This window comes from Seriola lalandi, unplaced genomic scaffold (assembly GCF_002814215.2).
Source record: "Seriola lalandi dorsalis isolate HSWRI2012SDOR001 ecotype SW California unplaced genomic scaffold, Sedor1 jcf7180002054563, whole genome shotgun sequence".
NCBI classification, from domain to species: Eukaryota; Metazoa; Chordata; class Actinopteri; order Carangiformes; family Carangidae; genus Seriola; species Seriola lalandi.
This window is the reverse complement of record NW_019525116.1, coordinates 1,513,356-1,528,079: the sequence shown is the minus strand read 5'-3', so window position 1 is coordinate 1,528,079 and position 14,724 is coordinate 1,513,356. Positions and strand designations below refer to the sequence as shown.

The 14,724-nt window shown below is 40.6% G+C and overlaps 1 protein-coding gene across 1 annotated transcript; it reads left to right on the top strand.

The window, feature by feature from the left end:
• The first annotated feature begins 2,658 nt into the window (after window positions 1–2,658).
• cnn1b (calponin 1, basic, smooth muscle, b) lies at window positions 2,659–14,724 on the top strand. The gene is made up of 7 exons (XM_023416257.2): window positions 2,659–2,966; window positions 8,747–8,868; window positions 8,992–9,058; window positions 10,201–10,338; window positions 10,692–10,808; window positions 11,139–11,285; window positions 12,422–14,724. The coding sequence occupies exons 1-7, from the start codon at window positions 2,907–2,909 to the stop codon at window positions 12,665–12,667; spliced, it is 897 nt and encodes a 298-aa protein (XP_023272025.1). The 5' UTR covers window positions 2,659–2,906; the 3' UTR covers window positions 12,668–14,724.

Sequence of the window (14,724 nt, the reverse complement as noted above, 5' to 3'; positions counted from 1 at the left end):
CCCACCCCCCTCCCCCCACCTCACCTAGACACAGGTGAGTGCAAAACGGTTTGTAGTCAGGGGTTAAAGTGGGATTTGGTGGAGGGTGGGGGAACCCTAAGATTCGAGCAGGTCTCTTGCTCTCTGTTTACACTCTCAGATTTATTACTTTATTAATCGAAGGTGTCAGATTTTACATTTTATTTCTCTTTTTCTGCAGATGTTTTTGCATCTCTAATTTTAAATCTATTTGTAGTGTATCATTCTGTACTTCTTGTGTGTCTCTTTATGGTTTATTTTGCCCATTTTGTAGTTGTTTAACATTCTCTTTGTCCTTACTTTGAATCTCTATTGTTTTTTTTGCCTCTTTATGTTGTCATTTTACATCTCTTGAAGTCACTTTACATCTTTCTTGGGTTGTTTATTGTCTCTTTATTGCCTCTGTCAGTAAAGCGCAGAGGGCCCTAGGAGAAATATGAAACCCTTTTGTTATACTATATATTCTTTTAATATTTCTGACCTGAAACACTCAATGTTAAAGACACTAATTAAAAGTGTCTTCATATCACCACCATGTTTAATTACCCAACAAACACCAGGTCATTCAAACCCACAAATTCTTAGAAACATTACAGAGAACATGACCTTGGTGTCGTCACTGGCAACCAGGACCTTGGAGCTCGGGCTGTTTGCAGTTTTGCCCCTCTCTGCAATTACCCTAAGGGCCTTTTCTGTATCATATCTCAGATCTATTAGTGGGTAAAACCTTCTTTCTATTAGACCCACTACTCTGCCTTTATCACATTTATCCATCACACCACATGTTCTGAAGTGCATTTGATGCTGTAGGATCAATATTAATCCGGGGCTGGACTCCTGAAACTGCAGTTCAAATTTTTCATATTTCCTGCTGGAAAGTTCATGTGAGTTATGGGTTTTATTCTTCACGTCACGTGTCATTTTCATCCCAAGAGTGAAGTGAAGTAGCATAGTTTCAGTGTGTTACATTGTGAACGTAACAGGAGTGTCGTGGTCAGTGAAAGTCTGTCAAGCAGACTGTTGCTCTGCAGTAATTATTTTCACCTGTGTGTGTGTGTGTGTGTCTGTGTGTAAATCCGCCACTGACTGGCCGGAGCCCTTTGTATTGTTGCTGGGTAACAGTGTATGTCCAGTAATCTGCATTAGCACCCTTTCATTGTCTATCATCACCACTGGAGCCACATGTCCTGCACTGTAACTCCCTCTGTCCCCCTCTCTTTCACCCATCCCTGGCCTTTCCAGAACGTTCCTCTCCGGCTCCATCAGCACGCCTGCCATGTGTCTGGTAGTGACACACACACACACACACACACACACACACACACACAAATAAGCGAGCAGAGGATGAATCATGCTGTCCGGGGAGCCGCCTCCTCTGTCCCTCAGACCCCCAGAATCTGCTGCATTCCTTTCCCCGTCATCCGCCTGGCTATTGGGGGAAAGAGGAGTAACACTCAGGAGTAAAACAGGAAAACCACCTCATTGTTACCAGGGTGACGTCAGGCGCTCAACGGTAGCTACCACGACCAATCAAACCCACGTCAAACACGCTGCTATCAGCTCGACAGCAGCATATGGATGTAAAGTACGTATGCTGTATATTTTTGGATATGACTGATCATTTTTAAGACTTCTTGTTCGTGTTGGCTTCAGAACTAAACCTGAAACAGTCGTTTGATACTATCCAGAACCAGAACACCTACTGAATGAACCTTGTGATACGATCGTTCTGTCAACTGCTTTCTCCAAGGTCAGGAGTGAACTTTTAATCTCATTCTTTCAGTCGACATGAGGAAGAAGTCCTTGAAGGGCTCAGAAGAGAGGAAATTTGAAAAGCTACAGCTCCATAGCAGCTGGGTGAAGATCATCTGCTGTGGAGGATTCACACAACATGGCCTTTCATTCAAACTTCATATTGAAAGATAGGTTCACAAGTTGGGTCACCTACATTGTATTATAATAATTCAATCATTTCTCCTTTTCAAACTGGTCATTAAAAGCTCCCTACTTAACACTCTCTGAGTGAATTATTTTGTTCCCCATCATTTCAGTGATAGATAAAAGCCACAGTCCTTATTCTGTGTATAAATATATTTTAAACTTCATCTGAAGTTAATGTAAAGTTTGACAAGAGTCAAATCAAGTGGATATCTTCCAATGTAACATTCTTTTCATTCATTCAATCATTTAATTTAATTTATTTCATACAAATACAAAAAATAAAATCATGCAGACATGATAATAGTAATGGATATATATATATATATATATATATTATTGACAATATTCACTCCTATTGCAATCATTTTTTAATATTCTCTTTTGTAGGGCATCATTGCAACATTAACAAACAATGTTACTCATTGGTTTCCTGTAATATCTGACTGTTCATCACAGGACATAATGTGTAGTTAAATGAAAATGGGGAAAATGATAAACGACATTCAGGTGAACATGACAATGACATAACTTGAGCACAGTGCATGTCAGTGGAAGTGAAAAGCATCTCCGACTGGCCTGAAGGTGGAAAAAGTGACACTCATTAAATCTAATACCCGAGCGGTGACATCACTCCCCCGATGAGGAGGCTGCGTCCGGATTGGACGGCGGCCGCGGCCAATCAGAGCGCAAACACATGGGAAGAGTTTAAAAAAGATTCAGAACAGTGTCGGAAAGTTGTCCAAAAGCCTCACGAGCAGGTCCGAGCACGACTGTGACGAACTGAAGAAAGGAAAAAAAAAAAAAGAAAAAAAAAAAAAAAGAAAGGTACCTACGGATTTGTTCGGGACTTTTTCTCTGTGTTTCTCTGCCTCGGACAGAAAGCTGTAACCTGCTCCTCCATTTTTAAAGCCCTCCTCAGCTCCACTGTAAATAGACAAAACAACAGAATGACATCACATTTCAGGAGCGGCCCAGCCTTCGGTCTCTCTGCCGAGGTCAAGAGTAAGGTAAGTTCACATTTTTTATATATATTCTTATCTTCTATGAAACACGCTGTAGCGTTAGCACCTGGAGCGAGGTCAGGGGTCCACCGAGGGCCAATGAAGGCTGGCATGAGGATGAATAACGTAAACACTCACTATTTGAATAGTTTTCCTTCATCATAAGTAACTCCAAGATGGATCACCTTCAAACGGAAACCCTGTGCAGCGATCAAATGGTTGTTTATGTGATATATGGAGCAATTATATGATACTGCTGGATAAAAACTTGGTATAAGGAAGTTGCAGTCACCCTGAGGTACCTGAGCGACCTGTTGGCACGTGTTTCATCCTCAAATATAAAATAAAGGACACAAAAAGTGACTCGTACATAAATGAGTGTCTGTAACTCTTATCTTTGAAGCATATGCATGTTCAGTTTTAACAATTAGAAAGAGGCTGTTTTTGATGTGATCTCACTGTAGTGTGACTCCAGGTTGTGTGCACTCCTGCCCTCTGATAACAGATCACACAGTGAGGGAGGTGATTGTTTTGGAGCTGAAAGTAGGTCTTAGTGGCCAAATTATTTGTGCGATTATGAGGGGTCAGGGCATTTAGTCTGTGAGAGTGCAGCATGAGGAGGGAGGGGGGGGGGGGGGGGGGGGGGGATTTGACTTGTGCTGCACAATGCTGTGTTATTCTTCTGTTATTGGTTTGTTTATCTCCGGGGATCAGAAACCAAAGGGACTGAAATGAACCTTTTATGTAGGATTGTGAAGATGATCCTGCAGGTACTGAAGGTCAAGATGCTTAAGCGATGATTTAAGTTTGATTTGCAAAATTAAAGGCACATATAATGATTATGAGTGGATTTGTTTTTGACTCTGAGTTACTTTGTTAGGAGGTTGTTAGGAGGTACAATAAGTGCTGCATTCACAGTCCTACTTATGTAAAAGTAAATAAGCATTATTTGCAAAATATACTTGAAGTATCAAAAGTAAAAGTACTCATAATGCCAGTAAATATATTTTATATTATATTTTTTGATAATTATTCCGTTTTCATCAGCATGTGAGCAGCATTTTCATTTAATTTTAACTGCTTTATATGTGTTTGTTGTTGAAGCTCATATAAATACATCAGACTTTATAAGCCGATGATACATTTGTAAGTAAAAAAAAATCCCAATATCTTCTCTGTGTTGTGAAGCAGACGAATAATAATAATAATAATAATAATAATAATAGCATAGACAGCAATAGTAAAGTGCAAGTACCTCAAACTGCAGTACTACAATAAATGTACTCCCCTCCCACAATCGTATTCCTCCAGTTTAAACTGCAGCATCCTGACAAAGCTGAGATGTGTTCTTAAAGCGAGAGTCAATAGGATTTTTGGGATTTTTATTTCATGTGTTTGCTGCCTCTCTGTTGGTGGCATCATGACAGTAGTGACTCTGTACGCTGGGATGAGTCAGAGCTGCTGACAGTTTGAGAAAGGTCAGCCTGTGACTGCTCCGACACCCGGATCATCATCGTCGTTATTGTCCTGGAGGGACGTGTCCTCTTCCCTGAATAGTGCCGTCTCTCATCAGTACTTTAATCTCACACAGAGGTGCTCTTCACTCTACGAAACCCACATTCCTTTCCTAACTACTCAGCAGTCAGCAGGCTGTTTAGTCAGGAATGAAGGTTTGAGATTTTGGCAATACTTCGTTGCCATCTTTGTACCGTTCCCAGGTCGCTTTCCTGTAGAATAGAAACGACGTTAAACACAGCTGTTATCTGAGCGGCAGGGCTCGGCGGGTCGGGCAGGGATGGTAGGTTCCAGCGGCATGACATCACAGAGGAGCAGAGATGCAGCAGGAAGACTGACAGGTACATCAGCATCATCTAATGGCCTTTTAAGGAGTGACCGGGCTCTGACTTGGAACTTGAGAAAGTGTCCCTCATCTAAACAATTTACATTGAAGTCAAGAATGACGAAACACCGTCCCGACAGAACACAGGTGGACAGGAGACGGATGGCGGAGACGGAATCATACCAGCGCCTCGTATGGCAGATCCATCTTACACAACAACTATTTGTTTAGTGAACAGAAATCACAATGAACCACAGCACACTTGAGATGATTTCACTGCGGCTTTTATCAAGGAACTATTTGTTTGTTTGTGTTCGCTTACAAACAGCTGGATGCATTTACACTGATGATCTGTTCTCTGTTGTTGGACCCCACATGTTAAAATCTTTTATAGCAAACGGCCCGTGAGTTTCTACAAGTTGTTGTTGTTGACCGACGCCTAAATAGAGGGGAAAAATACTGCAGTCTTGGTCTTTATAGATTTAAAGCTGGCGTTCATCTTACCCCGAGCTATTGCTACGTTCAGCCCTGGTCTGCTGTGACGAGTAGCTTCTACTGGCAGATGTTAGCTAATGTTGGTCATGTTTAGATCGATGTGTAACTGACATCACGGCGCACTTTGCTGCTGTTACATAATGTTTAAGTTTTTATCATTATCCTGTAACTGTTTGCTTTGCATCTTTTTAACAAAACAAGGTATTATTTCAAATGTTTTGATTGTGGAGTTTTGCGACCAGAACTTTTTTTCAATACCTCACTTAGATATAGATATAGATACAGATACGGTTTTTACTAAAACAAAGAAGCCAGATATCTCACATGTAAAATGTCTAAAAACAATGATCGTCTGTCCACAACTGGCAAAAGTTTGATTTGAGTCAGAAACTTTCTGATTTTAAACAAGGAAGAATTTGACCAGACATTTGGTGCTTGAGTACAGTCTGAGGTACTTGTACTTCCACTCCATCTGTATTTCCATTTGATGGTACTTTATACTTCTACACTATATTTCAGAGGGAAACATTATAGTTTTCTACTCCACATCATTTTGCCTACTTGAAAGATTTTTATATATACATATAAAAACATATGAAAAGCTTATAAAATACAACACATTGATAAAGATTAAAGCAGTGTTTCTCAAAGCAGCGGCTCGTTGAGGTCCTTTGTCACGTTTCAGATAAGTTGTCAGCAGAGAGACATTTCCCCTCTAAACTCCTCAGATGGTTTCATTTAGATAATTGTTAGCAGCCTGACAAGGTCAAGTTGTCCATGATTAAACAAAATGAAACGACCATTAAGGAAATATGCAAAACATTAATACACATTTATGCAGCAGAACGTTTTGTTTTTATTTCTTTCCTCTCCCATTAATCATCTCACAACCCCTCAGATTTATCTGGTGACCCATCGGAGGACGCCCAGCCCCTCGGTTGGGAACCACTGGACTAAAATACCAAAACGGCACCGCCTCACCTGATGATAATTCTGCTGATTGTTGTATTGATACTCTTACAGAAGAAGAAATAACAGAATTGTCCATGAACAAATAGTGATAAAATGCACCGTGGCTCATTTCAGTTCGTCAGGAGGTTTGTCACTGTGGCCTTACTTGGTCTGGTATGGCTAGAGGCTTACTTCAGATAGATATTGCTGTATACCTGACATTACTCGCTCACTTTACTGACCGTATGACTCTTCTCCTCTCGTGCCAAGTTTGTTTTAGCATTTGCCATTTTTCCATAATTGTCACTTGTGTCCACAGTGACCTTTCTCTAGCAAAGGTTACACAGTCTTGCTCTATGAGTGGACCTGCAAAGTTTAGATTGAGGTTTGATATCCAGCATCACCAGCACTATTTAAGGTTTTGTTGAATGGGTTATTCTTCAGTATTCATGCTCTGTCCTATTTGCCTTTTTTTTGTGATTCATGTTTATGAATAAAAAATCTTTCAGAGTTCAGAAAACAACCAGTTCTGACCGCATTCCTGAGCTCCACTATGAAAAGAACAACACGGCTAAATCAGACTCTGAGCTCAAGTACCTCGACTGGAAGCAGGACCTGTCGATCTTGGCCTGTCTTTATCAGACGTGGTTTGCCTGAATAGTCAACTCACTGTAAAAGGGCAGATTCTGGAAAACCCAGAGGGAGAGAGGGGGTGAGACAAACAGGGGGGGAGAGAGAAATATGAGCTGGGCCAATGGGAGACGGAGAGCGAGACAGTCGAAGGGAGAGGGAGGAGTGTTTGGGAAAGCTGTTTCTCCCAAGTTTGGTGTGATGGACTGGAAGCCTCCGCTATCCCCGCTGCTTTGAAATACTTGTTTGTGTTGGCTGGCGATCCCAGACTGTGAAGACTTATCTGCAGAACATTCAGGAAAAGGGGACGAGGGCGTGTGTGTGTGTGTGTGTGTGTGTGTGTGTGTGTGTGTGTGTGTGTGCGTGCAAGGGGGGGAGCAGCCTTAAACACCACGCCAGAATTCAAAGTATTAGGGCAATGTGTTTGTGCCAATAAGGAAATACAGGGAGAGAAGAGAGAGAGAGAAAGAGAGAGACCAGAGTGTTTCTCTAAGCAGGAATGTCCACAGGCCTTTTTCATTTTCATTTTTTATTCCTGTTCTTTTTATACCCTTCATCTCAAAGTACTTTTTATTATACAGTAAGACTTTCAGTGACAGTACAGTTATGATGTGCCTTACGAGAAAAGAGAGGCAGAAACCAGAGTTATTTTAGGAACCAAAAACCTGAAATTAGGCTTGAAAGAAAGGTTGTATTAAACTGACAAAGAGACGTGTGTGTGTGTGTGTGTGTGTGTGTGTGTGTGTGTGTGTGTGTGTGTGTGCATTTACCTTTTTAAGATTTGAGTATTTTTTAAAATATATTTCAAGTGACATTATCTATGCTCTACTGCTTTTATTCCGTCCCTCAGAGAATTTCACTTTATTCTTCCCAATCATGATCAAAAAAGTGAGTATCGTTTCATTTAATGGGTGTGTGATTTCCAAACAACTTCCCACGAAGTTTCCTGGAAAGAAGTATTTAATTCGTTAGCGGTTGTAAGGAAAGTAGACACAGTTTTCAAATGGTACACTTCTGATTCATTCAAGTAGTAATCCAAGAATTTTTGTGAGTGTACTGGAGGTCAGCTCAACATGCAAAACTGTGGGGAAACAGAAGAAATATGGAGAACAAAATGTACTAGTGCTTATTAATATTTTCTCTGGTTTTAATGGAGCTTTTCTCAAGATAAATAAATCCTAGTTTCCCTATAATTGGTACAAAATTAGATGAAACTAGAGCCTGTAATGCAATGGGATCACAGCAGCCGCAACACCTGTCAACGTGTTGGCGTTTTGACCCACCTAGTATTCATTAGTACATTAATATACGAGCACTCAGTACTCACGGGTCGGACCGCCACCCGTCTTCGAACACAACCTTCATCTCAGCTACACACCTGAAAGTTTCATGATTTGTGTCACTCACTTATCGTGGTGAGAGACAAACGTTTAAACACCTGCCACAGTCCTCAAGTCCGACTCTGTGGCAGCTCCCACCTACAGAAGGGCGTCTGCAGGAACACATTTCTCCCCACACACACACACACACACACACACACATACTGGTAATAAAGTTTACAGCTCAGTTTGAAAAAGCTGAATCTGAATATTCCACGGAACAGATTGATGCTTACATTTACACCTTTTCTTCTTCCACAACATACGAGGGTGAATTTGCTTTTTCTTCATGTGTTTTCTGTTTTCCAACCGCAGGAAACATTGACCACTCTTCACTTTGCCGAGTCTTTTTTGTGCTTCTCATGAAAGCCACTAGAGATTAGAAATGGTCATAGAAGGTTCGATGGGCTGAAATATTTTTAGAACAAAACTGAATATAAAGCGAAAGTAAAATCTAATGTTTGACCTCTTGACCTCTGTCCCATCGTTAGCTTGCAGGGAAGTATGACCCCCAGAAGGAGGAGGAGCTGAAGCTGTGGATTCAGGATGTGACCGGCAAGAGGATGGGGGACAGCTTCATGGAGAGCCTGAAGGATGGAGTCCTGTTGTGCGAGTGAGTGGACAGACACAGACACCTCCAGAAATGTAATCGTACTCATCTCAGTGATTGTCCCCAATAATATTACCTGCCCCTTTTTTAAAAGATTTTCTTGAATTCTGTGCCTCTCTCTTTTAGACTCATTAATGTTCTCCAGCCTGGTTCTGTGAGAAAGATCAACCACTCCAGTCAAAACTGGCACCAGGTAATGCACCAGCTCCATGGAAAAGTTTAAAAAAAAAAAAAAAAAAAAAAGGGCCTTATTTGTCCTGCTACTCTCAAAGTCAGGGACGTTTTCCAGAGCATGTGGAACTTGGTTAGTCTGCCATATTGGCCTTGACAACACGGAGCCTATTTACATTCCATAAAGTAGCTGCCATATCAAATGAAGCCCATCTCAGCGTGGCATTTATTAGCCTTTTACAGGCTTGAAAAAGCAAACATTGCTTCTAAGGCTTGATTGAAGCTCTTTTCAAAAAAAAAAAATTCTCACTGTGATATTAATGCTGCTGCAAATGAATGGACGACACAGTCAAAGCTTTCAGATGGGAGTCAGACATTATAAGGGCAATGCATGGGGGAAGAAAAAGCCTTGAGGTACTTTAAATTTTTAGCAGTTGTCATTTAATTCAGTTTCTGTGCATTTTAATAGGATCTTATTTAAAGTAAAGTTTATTTATATAGAACTTTTCACAGTCACAAAGTGCTTCGCAGAGCCACAAACACTTTCAAAAATCCCAAAACATAGAAAACACACCACACAGGGATACAATAACGTACCCATCATCACATAAGAAGGTGCTAAACGGCAATATAAGTTTAAGGTTATGGCTGTACGGAGCCATCAACAGTCAAAATGCAAATACACAGAATCCTCAGTTTTATTCTTTATGGTGTCCACACCAAACTGTTATCACAATATTAAAGTATTAGTTCCACATTTTGGGAAAGAATGCTTAGTCACTGTCTTTTTAGGAGAGTTTTTAGATTCATATCTGTATGATAAATACGAAGCTACTGCTGGCAGCTAGTTAGCTTAAGACAAGGAATAAAATGGGAGAATAGCTCTGTCCAGAAGTAACAAAAGCTCACTAATTAATCCATTACATCTTAGGCTAGCTGTTTTCTCCTGTTTGCAGTCTCTGTGCTAAGCTAAGCTAGCCAGCTGCTAGTTTTAGCTTCATATTTATCGTATAGAAACGTGAGTGGTATCGATCTTCTCAATCTAACTAAATGTGGAAGTGTTGCTTTAAAAGGTTTTTGACTGTGTAAAGCTGTGTTCAGCTCCTTCAGCTCCTACTCTCTCTAATATTTCTGGGTTTTTTTTTTTGCCTCCATCCTCCTCAGCTGGAAAACATAGGGAACTTTGTCCGTGCGATCACAGAGTACGGCCTGAAGCCACATGACATCTTTGAGGCCAACGATCTGTTTGAGAATGTCAACCACACTCAGGTCCAGAGCACGCTCATTGCTCTGGTTGGAATTGTAAGGGCAGCTACACACACACACACACACACACACACACACACACTGTTACTCCAGTGACATCTGTTGTAGGAAAGTGTGATGGTAGAGAATCAGGTGCAACCAGTAAAAATCCCAATAATTATAACTTTTATCCTGCAGACACCACAAGCAACGACTGTACATAAGTATATTGTGATAGTTCTGTGCTCAGTGTTGCAGCCATTCATTTACCTGTGTGAGTGCTTTGTGTTGCACGGACTAGGACAATATAGAAACGGCATCAGCCTAATAAAAACAACATGGGTATGAAAAATACACACTTTATTACCACCATTTTCCTTTCTGTCTCTTGCCACTTCTCTCTCTCTCAGGCCAAGTCCAAAGGTTTCCGCTCCAAGTATGACTTTGGAGTGAAGTACGCCGAGAAGCAGCAGCGCCGCTTCGCTCCAGAGAAGCTCAGGGAGGGACGCAACATCATAGGCCTGCAGGTCAGAACAGCAGTTGTGCTTTAAACTACACTGATCTACTGCTTTAACACCCTTGATCGCATGTGAGATTGTATCTCCATGTGTCTAAAGATGCTCTGCTGGCAGGACACCCATTTCAGACCAGATAAATGGATGTGGGTTGTAATTGTGCCCCCTGCTGGAGTCGTGCAGAATAGGTTTTGAATAGAATAACGGGTTAATTTTGCCATCATGGGTGTGACCTTACATTTGCTTTTAGTCGTACAGATGAAGCCCAAAGTGTCAGCTATGTCCTCGAACTGACAGAGTGTTTTCACTTGTTCGGCTCACTCCATTTTGCTGTATCTCTAGATGGGCACCAACAAGCTTGCCAGCCAAAAGGGCATGACCTCTTACGGCACACGGCGCCACCTGTATGATGCCAAGATGGGCATGGACAACCCGCTGGACCAGTCTACTATCAGCCTACAGATGGGTACCAACAAAGGAGCCAGCCAGGTGAGGAGAGACGCACTAAAAATAATTCTTTTATTCATCCATTTTACCAGATAAAATCTCAGGCTCGGGCGATGTAAGTTACTTAAACAGTGAGGTTGTTGAACTATTTTCAGATGCAGATTAATACACATGTTGATGCTGTAGCACAGTAATTCTGCTGTAGCCAGGGGGTATTTGGGAAAAAGTGTGGCTCATCAAATTAGACAAAAAAACTTCATTTTAAATAAATAATGACTTCAGCGTGTGTGTAAACTAGATAGAAAGTAAGCAAAGTCTGAACAGTTAGCTAAAATGAATGGATAAATAGTTGTAGCAAGAAAAAAGCAGTTCAAATAAAATATAAATTGTCGGATAAACAGTTGAAGAAATGAGAAAAATTGACTGGTTAAGTGGTTAAAATGGATATTAAATGGCTAAAAATATTATACGGTGAAAAAGCTTAAAGTAGCCAATACATGGTTGAAATAGCCACATGTAAAAGTCATGCAAAATGATTTAACTTTCACTTTAATCTCAATGTTAAAATTTAGCTAAACTATTAATAGTTAGCTGAGTAAATAGTTAAAGTAACTGAAAGGGATTAATGGCTGAAAGAATCCGAGGTAGCAGTGCAACCAGACCAAAACAAACTAAACACTCAACCTCTTTTATGCAATTAATAGTGCTAAATAACTTCCAGTTTAAAACCAATCAAGTGAAGACGGCTGGAACGAGTGGCCTGCGGATCAAAGCGTACTGGAGTTCACGGAGTTCAGCTCTGGCGTTACATCAGATAAAAAAGGCTGAGAACCACTATTGTAGCAAGTATTTCTGGCAGCAGGACAGTGTGCATGGGTTTGACAAATAAAAACTTGAGTGCCCATATCCATCATTATGAAGGAACATGTCACCCAACGCGGCGATGTTGTGTTTTTAATAGTGTCTGGGCAACAGCGAAGCTTTACGACACAGAGAGGGATGTTGACAGTTAGAAAAACATTCAGCATCACCGGCCTTTTTTATTCTTCGAATTCAGTCAGTATTCGTTGCCTCTTCAAGAGGCTTTGAAAAAAAAAATATATTTACACAACCCGCAGAATGTTTTCTTTTTCTTTTTTAATTTCAAAAACCCCTTCATCTTGTTTCCGTCCCCTTAGTCTGGCATGACAGCTCCGGGAACCAGGAGGCACATCTTTGACAAGAAGCTGGAGCTGGAGAACTGTGACACCACCACCATCTCTCTGCAGATGGGCACCAACAAAGTGGCTTCCCAGCAGGGCATGACCACCTACGGCCTGCCCCGCCAGGTCTATGACAACAAGTACTGCACCAACCCCACCGAGGCCTACTATAACAACGGCAGCGAGGTGGAGTTCGACGGCTACAACCAGTACTCAGATTAAAAAAACACGGACAGCCTCACCGCCCCCCATCCCCCCCCCCTCCCCTTTTGCTTTAACTTCAGACAAACAACCACAACTGTCTTTGTGATGAGCAAACCTCCCAGTCTGTTATTTAACACTGATTGACGTCACTGTCGTCTTTATTGCCCCTTTTTTTTCCCTAAACATAGTTTTACTCTTGGGAATTTATTGTTTTTCTTTCCATGAATAAAACAAAAAAAGTGTTTACACTGACCTTACGTCAAAAGATTTAATTTAGTGGTCAACGTCTGTATCTCATTGCGCTGATGAATTTTATTACTGCTAAAAACACCCAAACAACACTTAGTTTGAGATCAAATGACCTTTTGCTATTTATAGATTTATTTTCTACTGCTTTTTATATTTGCATTGTAATTAGAGATTTTTTTTTTTTTTTTTTTTTTTTTTACTTTTTATACCCCTGGCCTCACCTCCCTTACCCGTCCTGTCCAGTTTGAACACTGACGAAGCAGAATCTGATCGTTCCTTGAAAGGAAACAAGTGACTGTGTTGGTGCTATTGAACTTCAACCCAGTTGGAACAGAGTCCACGTCGGAGCTCCGCAGGCTCCGGGATCCCGCCGCTCGGGATGACGCAGAAGCCCCGGGTCCACAGGTTGACCCGGGGGGGGGGGCGAACAATGCAGGAGGACTTGTAGCTTTGTGCGGACATCGCTTTTGTTTTGTGAGCACCTGCGCTGACAAATAGTCGTGTTCACAGGCCTGCCAGATTACCCGTTTTGCCGATGTTACTGGGCTGATTTACATGGCTTGTGTGCAGCGTGAGTCTTTGGTTTTTGAGGAGGTATTTAGAAAAAGTAGCAGGGTCTGTCAGACAATGCATTTATAAACTTAAAAAAAAGTAAATGTAAGTTTTGTGATATCCAGTTTGATGTTGGGGTAAACTAGGTCACCAGTAGTTTTTTTTGTACTGAGAGTGAAGCTGTTGTCTTTTTGCTTCCAGCCTTTTGGAAACATTTCCCGCTTGCCTTCTGCCTCAGTGAACTTTGGCTTTAGTGCTGTTGCTCCTTTTGCACTTTACCTGGCCTCACCTTTTATGTGCTGTAAACAGTGGAGGATGAAACTAAGTGCAGTTACTCAGATACTGTACTTGGATATAAATTTTAGGGTACTTGAACTTTACTTGAGTTTTCCATTTGATGTCACTTTTTACTTATACTCCATTACATTTGTCAGTTATAGTTACTTTAAAAAATGAGATTTTTTACATACAAAACAAATTAGTTTATTAAGTATGTTGTAAGTATAAGTAACAATATTTTACTTCACTTACTTTCATAATTAAAGAACATTTTGCTGATAATGCAAAAGGAGTATTTTTACATTGTGGTATTGCTACATTTACCTATGCAAAGTGTCTGAGTACGTTGTCCACCACTGGCAATAAATAGCAATATCAAAGCAGACCCAGGTGCTTGCTGATAATTGCTAATGTGAATCATGCCAAATATACAGATGAGATCCTCCTTTTGAACCTTCTGCATCATACTGTTAACCCACCGAATGTCTTGAATGTAAAAGTTAGAAGTGCCTCTAGCTGTCACAGGATTCATTTTCAACACATTAGAGTGCAGAAATTTACACTTACATTTCAGTTTTGGCTTTAAATGGTGTCAGAAGTAAATGGACCAACATATTTGAGCTCCTGATTTTAAAAGCATCACAGCTATGATTTTGGACATGTGGCAGGGCGACATCTAGTGGGGGGAAAAAAAAGCATGAGTATATTTACTGTATTTTTAATCCATCAAACGACCAAACATTATTTTTATTCCATCAAATATAGGAATGTAGCTAATTTATTGATCATCATTCCCACCCTGATATCCACAATGGCAATAATGTCGAGTAAATGTATAGTAACATTTCACCCTAATGTGTTGGCTTTGTTTCAACATTGTTCAAACTATACATCTTTGCTAACCTCTTGATTTTTTTTTTTTTTGATTTTTTTTTTTTTCTATATGCCTTTCACTAAACATGACATTTGTGCAATAAAAACACTTCAAAAATATG

Excerpts from the sequence above, each read along its gene's own strand:
- cnn1b (XM_023416257.2), top strand. The coding sequence starts at position 2,907 with ATGACATCACATTTCAGGAGCGGCCCAGCCTTCGGTCTCTCTGCCGAG. Across the intron at positions 2,967-8,746 it reads CTGCCGAGGTCAAGAGTAAG|CTTGCAGGGAAGTATGACCC; the intron begins GTAAGTTCACAT and ends TCCCATCGTTAG. Across the intron at positions 9,059-10,200 it reads CCAGTCAAAACTGGCACCAG|CTGGAAAACATAGGGAACTT; the intron begins GTAATGCACCAG and ends CATCCTCCTCAG.